This window comes from Equus asinus, chromosome 13 (genome assembly GCF_041296235.1).
Source record: "Equus asinus isolate D_3611 breed Donkey chromosome 13, EquAss-T2T_v2, whole genome shotgun sequence".
NCBI lineage: Eukaryota > Metazoa > Chordata > Mammalia > Perissodactyla > Equidae > Equus > Equus asinus.
The window spans coordinates 32,497,028-32,515,678 of NC_091802.1; the positions used below are offsets into that span (position 1 = coordinate 32,497,028).

Sequence of the window (18,651 nt, forward strand, 5' to 3'; positions counted from 1 at the left end):
TTATTTAACACTTCAACACACACACACGTATATACATCTTACAGACAACAATCAGAAGACTTACTGAGCTAGCATTGCAAAGATTAAAATAATATACATCTGGAATAGATTTATAAGAGCGTTATAAACAATAGCCTAATTCCTATCCTCCCTTGCCAAGGTTCTTTATTTACTTCAAAGTACTTAATAAGCTGTGTGGTCAAGGAACTGTAAAGTCTTTTAGTTGTTTCTCAAAAGTGAAAATATAACCAGAAGGACAAGGAAGAAGGACAAAGTGTGATAACAGTGAGGGAGAGATTTCTTGGCTTAATACTTACTAAGCCCAAACAGTCTAATAGTAATAATAATAGTAAAAAGCTCAGCATATAGGTGCTTTGTCAGAAGCTGTTGGCCTCATATACATCTAGATGTCTTTCAAGATCCATCAGATTATCTTGATCAACTGACTGGAGATCTAAATGTTCATTACTGAGCGTGAGGGCTAATGCTTATGTTATTAGAGAGGGAACAAAAGACAAGAAAGGAGCTCAAGGTGGTTTTTTCTTAGGAGAGGGCACTCACTGGTGGCCTCTCCAAGTGCATAAAGGAGAGACGGAATTGTCTTTGCAGGTTCACATACTACATAAGGTAACCAGATTCCAGAGAGAGCAATAAGGACATTTAGGGCACTCCTTGATTTTATATTCAAACAGGAAGGTATCTAAGAAGTAAGTTTGCCTTATAGAACTTGTAAAACATCCCCCAAAAGTGAAAATTTAGCACCTTCAATGAATAATTATGAACAATCAGAAAAAGAGGATCAGAGAAAGTGAGAGAGCAAAAACATTTTAATGAGGGTATTTGGGGAGAGAGGATATAAGTAATGATGGAAAATCCAAAAACGGGTTTGTCTATAAAAGGCAGGACACTGGGCCCTTTTAATACTCTATGGTAAGAGGTGACCCAGAAAGCACATAAAAACGTTTGTTGGTTCATGAATACTGTCACAGAACAGTTAATAATGACAAAACATCAGAAACCATCTTAATACGTAAAAACTGATAAATGGTTAAATACTTTATAGTATGTCCATATAAAATACCATTACACAGTCATCAAAAATGACCATGCAGATCCATTCTTTCACATTCGTTGACTTGGAAATTACTCCCAGATATATTATTAGGTAAAAAACAACAGCAGGGTAAAAATGAAATGTACAGAATAATTTCACCTTTAAAAACTAATTTATGGATAAATATACACTAAAATGTAAACAATAATAACTAACAGAATTATTGTTTTTTAATTTACTGTTATTTGTTATTTTATTCTTTAAATTCTTTATTTTCTGAATGTTTCACAATGAGGATATACACTTTGATACATGATTTTGACAATGAAGGAAAAATACCAAAAAGTTATCTGGTTTGAGTGTCCCTTCTTGGTATCTAGTATTTAAAATTAGCTCTTTCTAGTTATGTCTCCTTGAATGTCATTTTCCCTTTATGTTATTCTCTTCTTTTATCTTCATTTGCCAAGGTATCAGCAAACTTTGCAAGTTGAAAGAGAAAACAACACAGATGTGGTGTTTACCAAAGAAAACTGGCTAAACCCTTTAAATAATTTCTTATGACTACTTCTTTGTAAGCAAACTGACAAGCAGTGAAAATTAATAAAACACTTTTTTTCTGCTATAAGTTAAAAAGAAATGACTCATAGCAAAGAAACTCACAGTACAAACACTATTTAATGTTAATTTGACCTGCAATTAACCATGTATAGTCTGTTTAAAAAAAGCAACACTGTGGAATTCTCCTTGCCAGTGGTTTTCTATTTGGAAGTGCACTGCTCTGGGAAGAGCACTAGTCTAGAAACTAAGATATCTGCAGTTGAGTTCCCTTTCTCCCGCCCAGTAGCCATGTGACTTTGATTATCCACTTAACTGCCCTGCTCCTCAGTTTCTTCATATCTAGAATGACAAGACCATTCATAAAAGGACCTTTAAAGGTTCTTTTTGGCTCCACGAACGGAAAATTCGATTCCAGGTTTACCAGACTACAAACTTCCCACGGTTTTTTTGGGTTTTTTTTTGAGGAAGATCAGTCCTGAGCTAACGTCTGCTGCCAATCCTCCTCTTTTTGCTGAGGAAGACTGGCCCTGAGCTAACATCCGTGCCCATCTGCCTCTACTTTATATGTGGGACACCTACCACAGCATGGCTTGCCAAGCAGTGCCATGTCTGCACCTGGGATCCGAACCAGTGAACCCCGGGCCGCCAAAGCGGAATGTGCAAACTTAACCGCTGCGCCACCGGGCCAGGCCCTCCCCACTGTTTTTTAAGGGAGATTTCCTTTTTAAAATGTGCGCACCCCTCTAAGGTCAGTCAGGTCCACGAATGGGATAGGATATATTGCAGGTAGGTCATTTGGAAGGAATTGGAGACGAGGAAAAAAAGGCACTTGTGTACTGAAATTTTACAGTAACGTCATTTCAAGAGAGGAAGAGGGCATGATGGTGCGGGCTACCCAATAAATAATTTGTCTGGATTCTGTGACTGACGAGTTGGAAATGCCTACTATTTACAGATTCACTGAAGCTAATAATATAACTGGAAATATTTCTTGTTGAAAGTCAGTCCCATAGATTCAGTGTTATACTTGAAGAGACAAAAAAATAAGCGTTCAGAAACTGTGGCAACAAGTTGTACACCTTAACACACAGAGATTCTTCGAGACAGCATTAGCTATTTATATAAGCCGTAAGGTTACATAATCAAGAATGACTCCCTTCCCTGAGCTAGCCTTTACTTAACTGATCTTTTTAAAATGACAGGATAGTTTCAGGAAATCAAGATAGAAAAGATCAGTCAAAGGGGTATTTTCCTATCTCCTTTATGGCGCACCCAAGGGCAATATTCCCACTGCTAGTGAATTTTTTTCTTTCAAGAATCTAAGCAGTTCAGGAATGCTGCTCATTTGGCTTGGGGGTGGATGCATAATATCTGCCTGTAAAACACAGCCCAGCCCTGTGGGGAACACCAGAGAACAGCTTCAAAGAAGGAGTCCTAGGCTTCTCGAAACCTGAAATCGCCAAAGAGCAACAGCTCACTGCTCTCAGAAGCTTCCAGACTACCTGCCTCCTGCTGGCTTTCATTCATGCCCTCATCCACCAAACATTCACCCAGTCCAATCAGGTGCAGGCACCATGCTGGGTGCTCTGATTACGGTGAACAAGCCAAGGTCCTTGATCTTATGGCATTTACATTCGAGTGTTGGGAGAAAACCAATAAAAAAGGAAAAACTAAAATGAACCAGATTTCAGACATGCAAAGGTGATAGGATCAAATGTGACTGGACAGACGGCTAAGTTAGATTGGGTATTGGTGTTCCAGCTAAGATCCAAATCATAGGTCAGCCAGGAGAAAAACTGAAGGACAAGCTATGCCAGGCAGAGAAAAGCTTTCAAGGGAGAACAAATCTGGGGTGTTTACAGGACAGAAAGAAATGTGGCTGGAGCATGGTGAACGGGCAGAGAGGCAGGAGATGAGGTTAGAGAAGTAGGCAGGGTCTAGATGACCATGGTTAAAGAGTTTGGATTTTTTTTTTTTTTTGAGGAAGATTAGCCCTGAGCTAACATCCCCTGTTAATCCTCCTCTTTTTGCTGAGGAAGATTGGCCCTGAGCTAACATCTGTGCCCATCCTCCTCTATTTTATACGTGGGATGCCCGCCACAGCATGGCTTGATAAGCGGTGTGTAAGTCCGTGCCCAGGATCCAAACTGTCAAACCCCAGGCTGCCCAAACTGAGCAAGCGAACTCAACCACCATACCAGCAAGTTGGCCCCAAGAGTTTGGATTTTTTGTCTGATTTTATTTCATATAATCCGACTATTCTCAGGAGACCTGAATTTGCCAGTTGGCTTGTCTCTTACCTTTTAAATCCTGTGGTTGGGTGCCCTGCTTTTGAATTTTCCCTGGTTTTCTGCCCCACGTTAAAAAAAATTATTCAGAATTTCAAGACATTGACAGCAGAGCATTAAACCAAGTACAGTACAGGAGACCCATCTAAGTGAGAGGCTCTTTAAGAGCAGGGCCTTGTGCGACTGCACAGTTCACACACCCATGAAGCTGGCCCTGATCTGGATAAATGTGAGGTGAAAAAATAAATGCCTTCTACTGATGACTGATTTCTGTTTTCATTTCACTTTATCTGTCAATCATATAAACTTATTCAAGATATTTTAAATGGAGTAGCCCCTCAAACATACGGCTTAAAGGAAGCTAGCAAGAAAGAAGAAACTAAGATATCAAGACCTACTGAGGCAAGTTCATGCCATTATTGTGCACTAATCAGAAAACAGTAATTATCCAACCAATTCTCAAGCAAACAACAATTCATTTGTTCTTACTATTTATTCAAATTCATTACACTTCCTCTTTTAGGTACAAGGAAAGTATGTAATAAATAGCTACCAAATAAACAGTTCTTAGTACTGTTGGAATAATTGTCGGGTACTTCATATTGCCAAATGCCAGTCAAGAAACACAGCTCAGTGACGAACGTATTAAGATTTAAGTTGCAATTTCCTTAATTTATATTATGAACTAAAAATATTTTAAAATGTAATTACAAACCAAATTTTAAAAATACATCTTTATAATCCTTAAGCTTTCAGAAAGCCTGTAAACAAATAATCAGATAAGAAAACATTGGGTGACTATCAAAATCTTGTTTCTTTTTCCATTTTTATCTTCCTTTTTGCAGCTCCACCCATTTCGCTCACTTCCCACCTCCCAAAATGGTTTGTATCAAAAATAACAACCTATTTTACCTACAGTGTAAAAATTGGACATGATCAGAGCTAACTAGAAAGGGTCCACAGGGTTGAAATATTTACCGCTAAAGAATATTACAAATTAAAGGTGCCAAGTCTGAAACGGCAGTCCAGCCCCTGATATTTTAAGTTTGTAATCAACATCTCTCTGTACAAAACAGGGCTGTACTAGCCCTGAGGTGCTCACATTCCATTCATGGAAGAACCCATTATTTACCATTAGTTAACATAATGATTTACGCAACATACAAGCACACTCAAACTCAAAGGAATTGCAGGCAACACCACTTTATTGCTGTCAAGATTACTGGACCTTGGTAAGGAATAGTTCCATTTGCAATTAGAAAACAAAATAAAATGATAGAGTCCAAGACAAAGGCACTATTTCTGACATATTTATACTGCTATCTGTTGCTACACTGGAGGGCTGCCTGGAGGAAAACGATGGTCGAAGGGACTATATTGTTGGTTTCAGGGACATTAACGTTTGTATGGAGTTTGAGTCTACGCTGTAAGAAAATTAAAATAAGACAGACAGGTCTTGTCCTGAAAGAGCTGACAATTTGGTATAAGAACTAAGGTAGATACAGATGAAAAAGATTTCCAAACATTCCCATAAAACAATACGAATTGAAGAATCATAGAATCTTGAAATTTTTGTGCCAGAGTAGAAAAAAAATCAGAAGATACTTGGACTTTATTGGCTTTGCAATTTTCTGGCCCTGCGACCATAAATTAATCAACTGCTCACTCAAAGCGACCATCATCACTCACCTGGACTATAGCAATCGCCTCCTAACTACTCTACTTCCATTTTTTTCCTTCCTCCCTTTAATCCACCTGCACAACATAACCAGTATCTTTTTAAAAATGTGAAACAGATCATATCACCTGTATGCTTCAATCTCTCCAAGAGCTTCGTATTACTTTTAGAATAAAACCCAAACCCTTGGAGATGGCCTAAAAGGTTCTGTGTCATCTGGCCCCTGTATACCGGCTCTGACCCCATTTCCTACCACCTTGCTCCCTGCTCACTGTGCTAGGAACACACTGGTCTTTCTGTTCTTCAGTGGTATCTAGCTCTTTCTTGCCTCTGAGCCTTTGCATGGCTTGGGATTGTCATTGTGTAGGTAGCTCCTTATCATCATTCCGGACTAGGCTCAAATGTCACATCTTCAGAAAGACCTGACTTTACTCCCCCTCCTCCTCATTTTCAATCACATATCCTATTCCTTTGTCTTTACTGTACTGATGATCATCTGAAATTCCCTTATTCATGTATCTGTTCCTTGACTATCTCCTGAGTCCATCAGGGGAGAGCGCACTGCATGACAGAAGCGATCCTGTTTCACCCTCTGTGTGCTGCAGTCCCAGTAGGCTGAACAGGGTCTGGCACGAAGTAAAAGGGCAATATATAAAGTAAATGTTAAATGACAGTCATTTAACTCCTCAGGCCTTCCCTTTCCTCATTCATAAAATGGGGATAATTACACCTGCTCTGGTCATTAGAAATAAAGCCTAACATCTACTAAATTTTTACTATGCCTCAGGCACTGAACGTCGCTTTACACGCATATTCTCATTGACTCTTAGGATTCCCATTTCACAAAGAAGGCCACCAAGTCTTAGAGAGTTCAAATAACTGACCTAAGGACACAAGGCCAAAGCGCGGACCCAGGTATGAACCTAACCTCAGAATCTGAGCTCGTAACCACTACTTTATAGTTCCTAGAGAAATGCTTCCTTCCATACAGCAAAATCGGCTCGACCGTCTGTCCCCCTCAGGTCCCAACTGAAGAAAGCTATTACATCCCTCACGTGTTTCTTTTCCAAGATGCACATCCCTATTTCCTTCAATCCTTCCTTAAATGATCCTCATATTCTGGTCACTCTCCCCTAAACAAACTTCAGTTTGACAACGCCTCTGCCGCTACAGAAGCGGTTATCTTCACTGGGCGAGTAGTTAAGGGGCATCAGAGCAGTGGAAGCCGATTCCCAGGGGCTGGGAAACTGTAGATGTGTGAGTGGTCCAAGGCGCTGTGGTTAACACAGGAAGGCTGCCTGGGAGAGGTGATCCTCGAGCCCGGGTCCCGGGCAGTGAGGAGCAGGCCGGCGGCCAGGGGACCCCGGGTCACAGGACCGCGGGACAGCGGCCGCTGGGGACCGCTAGGTCGACACAAAGGCTGGTGGAGTTTAGGAAGATCAGGGACACAAACCCAAGAGATGATGGGCTTGCACGCGGAGAAGCGTAAGGTGTTTTCCTAAGTTAGAGAGTACTGGAAGAAAGCAAAGCGGGAGGAACGGTCATAAAGGAAAACGCGAACTTACCCGTAATCTGACAACCCGGCCTCCGTAGCCCGACTACAAACGCGGCCACCTGAGGAGCCTGGTAGCCAAGGCAGCGGCGGGCTCAACTCAGATATCGCGAGATGCAGGAGGCCTCGCGAGATCGGACCTCTCGTTCTGACGGGCGGGCGTTCTTGCCGGCCGGTATGGGAGGGCTTTGGCGTCCGGGCTTGAGGCCCGTCGTTTTCTGTGGCTGGCGCTGGAGCCACCCTGGGTCCCCGACTCGGGTAGCGGAGAGGGTAGAGCCGTGTCTCAGGCCGGGCAGGAGTGGGACAGGAGGTGCTGAGACGGGGCTGAGGCGGCTTGGGACATGGAAGCGCCCGAGTCTGGCCGGAGAACTGACCGTGCAGCCGCCGCGGCGGCCGAAGAGCACGAACCCGTACACGCGCGCGCAGGAGGAGGACTGGCGGCGGCGGAACAAGACCGTCCTCACGTACGTGGCCGCGGCCGCTGTCGGCATGCTGGGCGCGTCCTACGCCGCCGTGCCCCTCTATCGGCTCTATTGCCAGGTAGGGCCGGCGCTGCCCGCGGGGCGGGGTCGTGTTGGAAGGAGTGTCCGAGATCACGTAGCAGAGGAGGCAGGCTCAGCAAAGTGACTTGCCCAAGGTCACCAAGGAAGTTAGTGACAAAGCTTCAAGTAGAACCCAGGCCCCTCTGGTGATCGTGCACGCGCCAGCCGCACTGCGGGGTGAAATTCCCTGATCTCTGTGCCACGCGCGCCTCACCACCGAGGTCCGCAGCCTGTGCCCCCTTATCCAGCAATCCGCCTCACCCTCCTGCTGCTTGCACACGTGCCCGCCTTTACAATGTACTTGATGTTGATGCATTCATTCTGTGAACCACGCAGGGTTTCTGTGCGAAGGCTAACCCTGCAAATGGGAGTCTGCGTGGTACTTGTGCTTAAACTGGGAGAAGCCTTTTATCCATTCAAAGAGGCACGAATTAGGCCTCTGAGGCCTGCCCCCGCTGCTAATAGATTCTTGTAATGTGCTTACCTTGGGCTCCCTTTTAGATCCGAAACTAGTGTAGTCGTTCTCAAAGTGTGGTCCCCGGACCAGCAACCTCAGCATCACCTGGGAACTTCAGTGCGCATTTCTGGGCCCAACTCCAGAACTACTGCATCAGAAACCCTGGGGGCAGGGCCCTGCAGTCTGTATTTTAGTAAGTCCTCTAGCTGAGTGTGATGCAGACTGATGTTTTTCAACCACTAGCAAGGGCCAACTTCGCCTGTTTCACATGTGTTCTCCTTAGTTCTTAAGTGGCAGTTTGATGCTTTGGCTGGGCATTAGGGTCACCAGTAGAGCTTCTTAAATAAACATGCCACAAGCGAGAGCTACACATTGGGTTCATTCACTATGTCTGAGAGTGGTTCCCAAACCTTGTTGTACGTGGGAAGCAACTGGAGAGCTTTTAAAAATCCTGACACCCAGCTCACATCCCTAACCAATTAAATCAGAATGTCTTGGAGTGGGAGTCAGGCGTTAGTAATAGTTTAAAGATTCCTCAGGTGATTTCAGTGTGCAGCAGAGTTTGAGAATCACTGGGTACTTACTCTTTCCTGCCACTATTGTTAATGCCTGGGTTACTTCCCCAGTCCTTAAGGAGATTAACTTGCCTTTATTTTCCATAAAGACTGGAACAGCGTAAATCAAAAGGACTTTTCAGTTTCCTAGTATGAGCGTTTATGTGGAAAAGCACAGTAGCTTGATTTCTGGAGGATGAGTGGGGAATGTGCATTAGTTTTCATCAGAGGCCAGCCTGGACCAAGCATGAATCTCAAAACTACCAGTTGGTTAAATCATGAGAACTGAATCCAAAACAGCAAGTATAGATCTCCACAAACCCCGGGGGGGGGAGGGTGGTGGTGGATTTTATTCTTCAGGGAATATTTAGCAATGTCTGAAGACGTTCTTGGTTGTCTTGGTTGTCACAACTTCTGGGAGGTGAGGGAGGAGGCTGCTATGGGTGTCTAGTGGGTAGAGGCTAGGGATGCTGCTAAACATCCAACGCTGCACAGGACAGACACCTCACCGCAAAACAACAATTATCCAACCCCAAATGTCGTTAGTGCCAAGCTTGAGAAACTTGGACCCAAACTTAAGTGAATGACCATATTTTGTGCATGTATGTGCAAGCACAGGGCAGGAAAGTAAAAATAATTGTTTCTTGCAACCTAAACCTAAATTACAGTTGGATGTTAAATAGGGACATTTCCAAAAAAGCTGCTCTTTCACTTTTGGAATCACAGAACTTTGGAGCCGAATATAAGGGATTATATAAAGGATTTTATACAATGGTCTCGTTTTATGAGTATGGGAACTGTAGCCCACGGAAGGTAAGTAAGATTTATGTAGTTCTTGTAGTGAGTGGCAGAACTAGACTAGAGCCCAGGACATATTTTCTTTTCAGTGCCCTTTTCTATTGTTTAATTAATCATCTCACAAATTTGAAGAATCTCTATTCAAAGACTGTCAGAAAGAATACACTAAGGAATCTTTATTCTCGTGAGTAAAATTCTTCAGGAAAAGGAGTTTTATCTTAAAACTTAGGCATAATTGTGCTCTTGGGCAGAAGAATATACTTATTAGACAAGGATAAATAAAGGCTTGCCCTCTGATGCATCTCTTAGGGTTATAATGTAGTTCGATAATGTTGCATGGCCGTTGAGTGAAGCTAGTTGACTTGTGTAACAAGCAGAAGATATTAATAACTATATTTTGCTGGGAATCTTCCCCTGGCCTCAAATTTGGTATTTTTTTCCTAGTATAGTAACAGATTAATTATCCGAAGACCAGAATTCTGGCAACCTCAAGCATCAGAAGAATGATGACCCTGGAAGTAAGGATTTTTTTTAAGCATCTCTGATAAGGAAATAACTAATGGCAATGGAGATAGGCAAGAAGTGTCAGACATAGATTATCCTGATGCCTCATGATTAGTTGGTTCAGTGGCCAAAGGGATCAGGTTCTCTGATTAATTGGTGATAGCTATAAAAGCTGTACTATACAAAAAATACAGAAAAAATTACAAAAACGTTTACCAACATGGGAAAATACTTATGATGCTTGAGAAAAGCAGACTACAGAAGTGAAGCTACAAAGTAATCTGTGCTGTAAACGTTATATGGAAAAAGATGATACAAGAATGTGGAAAATGGAATTATTTAAATAGTTTTATTGAAATGACAGGGTCCTGGGTAAATTTTGTTTCTGTTAATAATAGTTGATATGAAATAATAGCAGTAAAGGGAAGTATGTTTAATAAAAAGTTAAGGTAGAAATTCTGAGCTGTATTATCAATGGAGAGTCCACACTCTTCCAAATGACTCATTTTTCACTAAGCCAGATAACCAATTACTGAAAAAATATGACTTGAACAAGTATAGCCGCTTGACACCCCCAAAGTGGTCAAACCATTGATATACTCATGGGAAATGGTCAGTGATAGTATATAAACTTGACTCCTACTGGATTATTAGAGTTAAGTTGTTTTTAAAATTTCGTTTTTATCCATTCAATAGATCATCAGCACCTAAAAGTATTATTTAGCGTATTATACTTTAATATCTTTTTCTAGACTACTGGACTTGGAGGATCAGCAGTAGCAGGGCATGCATCAGACCAGATTGAAAACATGGTGCCTGTTAAGGATCGCATCATCAAAGTCACGTTTAATGCAGATGTGCACGCAAGCCTCCAGTGGAACTTTAGACCTCAGCAGACAGAAATATATGTAAGTGATTAAAGCAGTTATTAAAAGATTCCTTTCTTCAAGGTAAAAATTCCTTTCTTTCATCACTTAAACTGTTTTATGATTTAGAAAACACTTGTCTACAATTAATTTCAAAATACTGACTCCATTACTGTAATTCTTTTATTCCCACAGACTACTTTTTGACAGTGCCCTACACCTAATGTAAAAGAATATACTTTAACTTTTAAGTTTCATGGTACAATAGTAAAAGTCAGTTTGGAACAATGGAAAATGTCATGTTTTTATTAGAATCGTATGAAGAATTCACTAAGAAGTTCTCTGGTCAGTAATCTTGAGAGTAGGAGCAGCTGTCATACTATATAGTTGTCTTTTCCTCAGGCATAGATGATACAGGAAAAGTGCTGAAAATCACTGGTTACAATGAAGGGTAGTTTACTGATTGACACCAAAACTATCCCGATCCCTTAAAAAATAAAATTTGAAGTAATCATACTAAGTAGTCATTTTCTACTTCAGAAAGACTACACCTTAAAGGTTTCCTAAAATCTTGACTAACTGGAATCCTAGAAGATTTAACTGAAATTATCTCATAAACTGAGGAATAGCCCGAAAAGCTGAATCATAAAGCTTACTGTAAAACCATTATAAATATTAGTGCTTCCCCAGATTAGTAAACATGACTAAATCTCTTGATTGAGCGAGGGTTTTCTAGGTTATGATTTTGAACATTAGTTCCAAACGTAGTATACAAAGTATTAGTGGCTGAATTGGTACAAATAGTGCATCCTTTGGAAATTGATGTTTTTTAAGCCTTGCAATTTATTTTATCTGTTATTCTCTTATTAAAAAAGTATTGGTGCTATTTTGTTAAATAAAGATTCTATTCAGTCAAAGTTTTTCTCTGGTTATAAGTTCAATTTACTCTGGTTATAAGCTAGGTTCAATGTTGGTAACCTTTTAAAAAGAATCTTTAGTCAATCATATAATGATATTCAGGGATAAGTGTTAAGAAGTTAGGCATGGGCTGTGATAGGCTAGGCTTGTCCTTGGACACATGTTAAATAACTTAATTCGCAGGTTGTTGCTTGAAGACTTCAGATGTACAAGAGGACAATCCGTAACAAAATATGTATAATAGAGCATTGCTTCTTCATTGATATATGCAAGTAAAATTTGAAAATCAGATGCTCATGGGTAGTATTCACTATTTTGCTGAGCCTTAACATTAGATTAGGTATTATGGTCTGATGGATAGGAAAAATAATATGACTGATGCAGTAGGGAAAGAAGGAGCTGTGTGAGATTTAAAGTACTGATGATGTATATTTTCCTTAAAACAGGTAGTGCCAGGAGAGACTGCACTGGCGTTTTATAAAGCTAAGAATCCTACTGACAAGCCAGTAATCGGAATTTCCACGTACAATGTTGTCCCGTTTGAAGCTGGACAGTATTTCAATAAAATACAGGTACAACTAAATGCAGACTTCATAGAATATTATAAAAGTACATAAAACTGTTTAGTACTAAGGGTACTGCAGTGTTTTCGGAGGTACTGATTTCTGAACATTTATTTCTTGTAAACTTCAAATTGTTTTTTTTTTTTTAATTGCTTCTAAACAGCTATGTAGAGATTGAGAACCAAATCATATGGATATCTTCTTTTAAGTTTAGAAGAATTAATTTGTTGATTCTCAGTCCTTAAAGCAAAACTCAATCTGAGATGAAAAGATGCTATTATTCTATCACAGAACTTAAGTATTATATTTCACAATAGGCTTATTAAAGCCATATTAGTTTGTTATAGATAATAGAAATATTAATAAATACCTTTCTATAACTTCTAGTGCTTCTGTTTTGAAGAACAAAGGCTTAATCCACAAGAGGAAGTAGATATGCCAGTGTTTTTCTACATTGATCCTGAATTTGCTGAAGATCCAAGAATGGTGAATGTTGATCTCATCACTCTTTCTTATACTTTTTTTGAAGCAAAGGAGGGATACAAGTTGCCGGTTCCAGGCTATAATTGAAGTCAGCAACTGAGTCCTGCTTCAAATTTGTGATTTTTGAAAAATCATGTATTTAGTCTTCTCAGAAGAGAAATATGCTTCTATTTTAAATATTATGTGCTGATGGTTCTTTTCTTCTTCCCAACTAATTTACCCTACTTAAAATTGAGAGAACGGGATTACCTTTTTATCATAAGGAATCCACACGCCAATTTAGAATGTATGACTGTTCAAAACCATACTTAGTTTGTTAAATAGTATTAAAAGAAACTGCTTTGTTTCTTAAATATGTAAGCTTGGACTTGATGGTTCATCTTAATTCCCCAGTCCCCTTCCAAATTATTAGCACTTCATACTTGTAATAATGAATTTTTTTTTTAATGCCAGGGTTATTTGTTTTAGGCTGTAGGTCAGAACTTCTGACCATTTTCATTGTTTCTCAAATATAGTTGGTTACTACTTTCTTTGTGAACAGTCACTATTTTAAAAGCTCAAAACAAGAGGAATCACTACACCCTATACCAGCTTGCCCAAAGATTACATTCTGATTTCAAATTTGACTGTAGTTTTCCTTTCAGATCTAGGACTATTTTACATTCAGAGTACTTTATAATTATTTTGAAATTTCAGTATCATGAAATTGAAATAAAATGCATAAGTATATCTACTAGGCTTCTAGCATTTTTTACGACAGTTCCAAGTCCCTGAATGTTAAAGTGTAAGTGTGGGATTGTGAAGATTCTCTGAACAAATGCTATAAAAAAGATGTATTAAGTTGTTTTAATAGTAATTTATTTGTCATTGTAATTTATGACATAAACGAATGCACAATTTATTATGTCTTCCAGTAGTTTTTGTTCCAAATAGAAATATTAAATTGCAGTAAAAAGAAAAAAAAAATTTAGTATTATAAAGAGTCCTATTTAAAGGCAGTCCGATGTAGTCCGGTGACCTCATCTGAGTACCTGAAATATAATTAAACTACAATCACGGCTTTTAGAGTTCATACTTCTAAACAAGAGTAGTATTTATAAAGAAGTGCAAATTGACTTTTACATTCAACTTTAGTTAAATGAAGGCACTCAGTATTCTTCCTGAATAATAGTTTCTCACATTTCATGCTTAACATCTATTCAGAGTTATTTTGTAATGAAATAATCTTCATCTCCTCTTATCATGGCTGTGTGGTGATTTCTAAATGTAGGAAGGTCTGTGAAACATAAGATGCTACAAGTAACCTGGTTGGCCTCAGTACAATGAACTTTTCTTCTGTAAAGTTTTAAGTGAATTTATGTTACAACCAAGTTCTTTTGAGATAAAGCTTGAGCTGCCGTCAGGAACCATAAATCTTACTCTGGGGCTGTTACTCTTCTGTTTAAACTTCATTATTGCAGGGGAGAAATGTTCCACCATGGTTTTGATGTGTTGGTAGGTCTTGTCTTCTGGGTCTCAAAAGTGGACAGGGTCTAGCAGGTGAGCTGGTCATGCACTTGCACCTAGAATAAAAAGAAGATAGTCAACCATGTCCATCCATCCTTTCCCTCTCTTCCCCTATTCCTTGGTAACTAGAGAGCCACAGTTTGGTAGAGGAAAGGTGGGAATGTACTACTTCCATGGGGAAGGGTCTAAGGGGAATAAATACGGTTAATAGGTTACTGGTGGTCATGCATTCATTCATAAATAAATGAGATGACTATTACAGCAAATAGAATCCAGACCTATGTGGACTAACCATGAATGGGTTCTACTAGTCCCAGTTAATAGGTATTAGGAGCACAAATGTCTGAATCCATTGCTAAGAAGTTTTTATTGATCATCTATTTTGTTAGCATTCATATTTCTATACCATAAACCAACTTCTACATTCTAAGGTTATTTTAAGCTAACAAAGTCACAAACAATGTATTGCATTAGTGAACAATAGTTCATTACAATTTGAGTGATTCAGTGGAACTTATATACTATTTCACTCAAAGTGTCAGAGGATTGGATGGCCCTTATAAAATGTATATACTAAATACTCAAAGTGATAATTGCACTGAAATCATGTAGAATGTGCAATGTAAGTGGTATAAATTGAAGTCTTTACCTCAACAATCACTATGACTTTCAGCTCCTTTTTGGTGATGACCATCAATTTCTTCATAAATAACTCTGAAACAAACAAGTCATCATGGCAAAAAGATTTATATCTGTTTTGAAGTACTATTTTTGTTTTTAACTGCCAAAACCTTAACTAAAAATCTGGTGCCATTTTAGGTGTTCAGGCTCTGTCAGTGAATAAAAACAAAAATCTCTGCCCTAAAGCTTACATGATAGCTTTCTCAGATCCTAATGCTCCAAGTCCCTTGCATCTTATAAATATGTATTGTTATATAACCAATTCATTTTACTTGTGATTTAATGGAAAATATGGCTCAAATTTGGACAGTTTGCTTTCTGCTTTAAAAAAAAGCAAAAATTGTTCTGCTTTTCCTGGCCTCAAAACACTTTTAAAAAATATTAGTATGCCAGCTTATTTAACCTATGTTATTACAGTCCAAACTCCTGAGCCACCTTTAGCTTAACTGTTACCTTTGTACTTCGCATGTAGTAATTTTTCTATGACATCATTCAGTTCTTTATGTGTGTCTTACATATGTCTTTAGCTAGAAAATCTCTCTACCTACAAACAAACAATGTTCATATACACTACATACTAAAACATGGCTGAGGAAAACTCGCATAAAAACCACAGCACTGTGAAACTATGAAGCCATAATCAACTTCATGGTCCAAAAGTTTTAATATATTTCTCAAATAAGTTTTGTCTCATTTTCCACAAAACTATTTCAGGCTCCTTTACTCTCCTCAAATTTCTGAGCCCCCTCCTCTCACTCTCAGGCAGAAACCTCTCTTCTTAATTAAATGCCTTGATATGGAGACTTCCTCATCTTCCCATCACCGAATCTTCAAGTCTATTTTCATGTGCACCATCATCTACTTCTGTGATCCTGTCAACCGCTGGCTTCTCAAACACTTCACTCATTAGGTATCCCCCTTCTCAAACTGAATCTTCGACCTCTCCCTCTCTACTGGATCCTCCCTTTCACCATTTACAGAGGCTCCAGCATCTCCCACTTTACAATACCGTCCTCAATCCCATGTCTACTTAGAGTAATCACCTCAGTAATCCTCGAGCTGCCAGGCCACTTTCCATCATCCCTTCATGGTTAAGTTTCTAGTGTCATCTGCACTTATTGTCTCTACTTCATCTCTTACTTTTCACACACTGAAATTTGGCTTCTGTCCCCATCAATCTACCAAAATGACTTGTACTAAAATCAATGATTTCCGGTTATTTAATGCATTAAATAACCTAGACCCTGGTGGTCTAGTCATTGAAATTAGGTGCTCTCACTGCCACAGCCCAGGTTTATTTCCTGGTCGGGGAACCATACTACCTCTCTGTTGGTTGTCATACTGTGGAGGCTGTGTGTTGCTGTGATGCTGAAAGCTGTGCCACCGGTATTTAAATACCAGCAGGGTCACCCATGGTGGACAGGTTTTGGTGGAGCTTCCAGACTAGACAGACTAGGAAGAAGGACATGACCACCTACTTCTGAAAAATTGGCCATGAAAACCCTGTGAATAGCAGGGGAGCATTGCCTGATACAGCTCTGGAAGGTGAGAGGATGGCATAAAAAGACCCAGCAGGGTTCCGCTCTCTTGCACACAGGGTCACTGGGAGTCAGAATCAACTCAATAGCACTAACAACAAAAAATCTGTTACCTAGTTTCCAGTCCTCATCTTACTTGTCCTCTCAGTGGTGTTCATCACAGCTGTGCACCTTCTTCTTTCTGTTTCCAAATTGCAGTTTCCACATCTGGTAATAGGTTCCCTGTTGCTCTCTTTGCTCTTGGCTTTTCCATTTCCTTGAATGTGCCAAAACTCTCCTCAGGGTCTTTGTACACATTGTTCCCTGGGCCTACAAACTGATTCCTAAACTTGGCAGTTGACTAACAGTTACAGGTCTCATCTTGAATGTCACTTCCTCTAACCCTCATTTAACCTAGATCTTCCTGGGATACACTGTCAAGTCACCATAACCTTCCATACCATTACCACAAATACGAGTAAATACGTGTTTGGCTGCTGATTTAATTTCTGCCTCCACACTAGATTTAACCTTTATGAGGACAGAGAGAATCTCTCTCGTTCAACATGATAGATTAGGTACCAGTCATTGTCCCTGGCACATAGTCAATGTTCAATGTATTCGTCAAATGAATGAATTGTGTGTACGTATATATCTTCATAAGTATTGTACTCCGTGTCGCACTAGAGCAGAAATTCTTAACCTGTGGTTCGTGGACAACCAGTGATGTGAAATCTCAGAACTTTTCTGCAAGATTTTGTTTTCTTTAGAGAGAAGTTCCCTGGATTTCATGCAACTTTCAAAGGAATTGAGACACCCTATCCCCTAGAAAGTGATAACCACAATGGTAGAGAATTCCAAAGTTTCACCTCTCCAGCTTCTTAGTACCTCTCTCATCTTAATATCTGTTGCACTGCCATATCCACTTACAACAACCTCCTAATTAACTGGAATATAATAAAAAAAAAACTTTTCTGCTTCCTATTTGGATGCATAAACTGATTTAAAAAATTCAGTTCCCAGACAGCATACCTAGTTTAACCAATTTCTAATTCCTTAAACCATTAATATACTCAGCAATACAGTCACGTGCTGCTTAACAACGAGGATACATTCTGAAAATGCATTGCTAGGCAATTTCATCGTTGTGCGAACATCATAGAGTATACTTACACAAACCTAGATGGCACAGCCTACTACACACCTAGGCTATGTGGTGCTAATGTTAGGGGACCACTGTCATTTTTGCAGTCCATCGTTGACTGAAATATCGTTACACAGCACATGACTGAACTTTATCAAACAGAATGACTTAGGGAAATTTCACAATTCTAAGTTAAGAAAAAATATTTAATGAACTCCTAAGTCTATTAAGATTTATTCATAAGTTATTTCAAAATGGATCACTACATTGAGGGCTTAAAGCAAGGGTCAAAACCTCAAATGTCTACACATGCCAGGCAGATCAAATGAATGGACGCAGGGGACCAGGTGTAGGCCACTGGACTGCAGAGCATGCCTCACCTTAAGGAGGCAGCTAATATTCAGCCCCAACCTATTGCTAGCATGTAAAAATGCCAGCCTGGTATTGCCATGGTATCTAAAAGAATCCAGAGGTCCAGATATTTTTTGAAATATCTCAGTTTTTAACTGTTGGCAATTACTTTTTAAATGCATATTTTAAATTCCGATAGGTCAAACAAAACACAGCTGCAGGCAAGATACAGCCAGCAGGCTACCAGTTTCTGAACAATGATTTCCATAAACTTGCTTTAATCATTTTTAACAATTTTGGGGCTAACCTTCAGTCAATCAAAGGGTATTAAAGCTCTAATAAGCCTACCATCCCATAAATATTTATATACACTTGACCAATATAGAATCATAAAATAATGGTGTTTTAAGGATTTCAAGTTAAAAAGTAATTTTTACACTAATGCTTTATTAATCCATTTTGAGCACACTCTTGTCATATGTAGTGAAGGCTAAAAATAAGTTCTTATGTAAGTATTTTTGGGATTAGTAGTCAAAAGAACAGCTAAAATATCCCATCAATGTGGTGTCACTTATGTCACGCATCAGTGAATAGTGCCCTTCTCAAGCTGGAGAGAACCCCACTTTCTGCCAAGGCA

The 18,651-nt window shown here is 39.5% G+C and overlaps 3 protein-coding genes across 19 annotated transcripts in view; 1 reads left to right on the top strand and 2 right to left on the bottom strand.

The window, feature by feature from the left end:
- STXBP4 (syntaxin binding protein 4) overlaps nucleotides 1–7,280 on the bottom strand; it is a 160,050-nt gene extending 152,770 nt beyond the window's left edge. For 12 of the 13 annotated variants that reach the window (XM_070482975.1, XM_044746110.2, XM_070482973.1 and 9 more), the window contains exon 1: nucleotides 7,144–7,280. The gene's annotated coding sequence lies outside the window, so the exon portion shown is untranslated. The remainder of the gene's footprint in view (nucleotides 1–7,143) is intronic. The other variant, XM_070482974.1, reaches the window with a different exon arrangement.
- COX11 (cytochrome c oxidase copper chaperone COX11) lies at nucleotides 7,212–13,544 on the top strand. Its single transcript, XM_014835449.3, has 4 exons — nucleotides 7,212–7,670; nucleotides 10,738–10,893; nucleotides 12,216–12,341; nucleotides 12,720–13,544. The coding sequence occupies exons 1-4, from the start codon at nucleotides 7,245–7,247 to the stop codon at nucleotides 12,900–12,902; spliced, it is 891 nt and encodes a 296-aa protein (XP_014690935.2). The 5' UTR covers nucleotides 7,212–7,244; the 3' UTR covers nucleotides 12,903–13,544.
- A 308-nt stretch (nucleotides 13,545–13,852) lies between these two features.
- TOM1L1 (target of myb1 like 1 membrane trafficking protein) overlaps nucleotides 13,853–18,651 on the bottom strand; it is a 61,831-nt gene continuing 57,032 nt past the window's right edge. For 3 of the 5 annotated variants that reach the window (XR_006512931.2, XR_011493785.1, XM_070482981.1), the window contains 2 exons: nucleotides 14,971–15,035; nucleotides 13,853–14,377 (listed from right to left, as the gene is read on the bottom strand). Coding sequence is in view for 3 of the 5 variants with exons in the window: in XM_070482981.1 (XP_070339082.1) it covers nucleotides 14,972–15,035 (64 nt within the window). In the remaining 2 variants the exon portion in view is untranslated. The remainder of the gene's footprint in view (nucleotides 14,378–14,970; nucleotides 15,036–18,651) is intronic. The other 2 variants (XM_044746112.2, XM_070482980.1) reach the window with 1 other exon arrangement.

Bases quoted from the DNA above. Each gene is read 5' to 3' on its own strand.
- COX11 (XM_014835449.3), top strand. From the start codon at position 7,245: ATGCAGGAGGCCTCGCGAGATCGGACCTCTCGTTCTGACGGGCGGGCG. The intron at 7,671-10,737 runs GTAGGGCCGGCG...ATCTTTTTCTAG, and splicing joins TCTATCGGCTCTATTGCCAG to ACTACTGGACTTGGAGGATC. The intron at 10,894-12,215 runs GTAAGTGATTAA...TCCTTAAAACAG, and splicing joins CTCAGCAGACAGAAATATAT to GTAGTGCCAGGAGAGACTGC.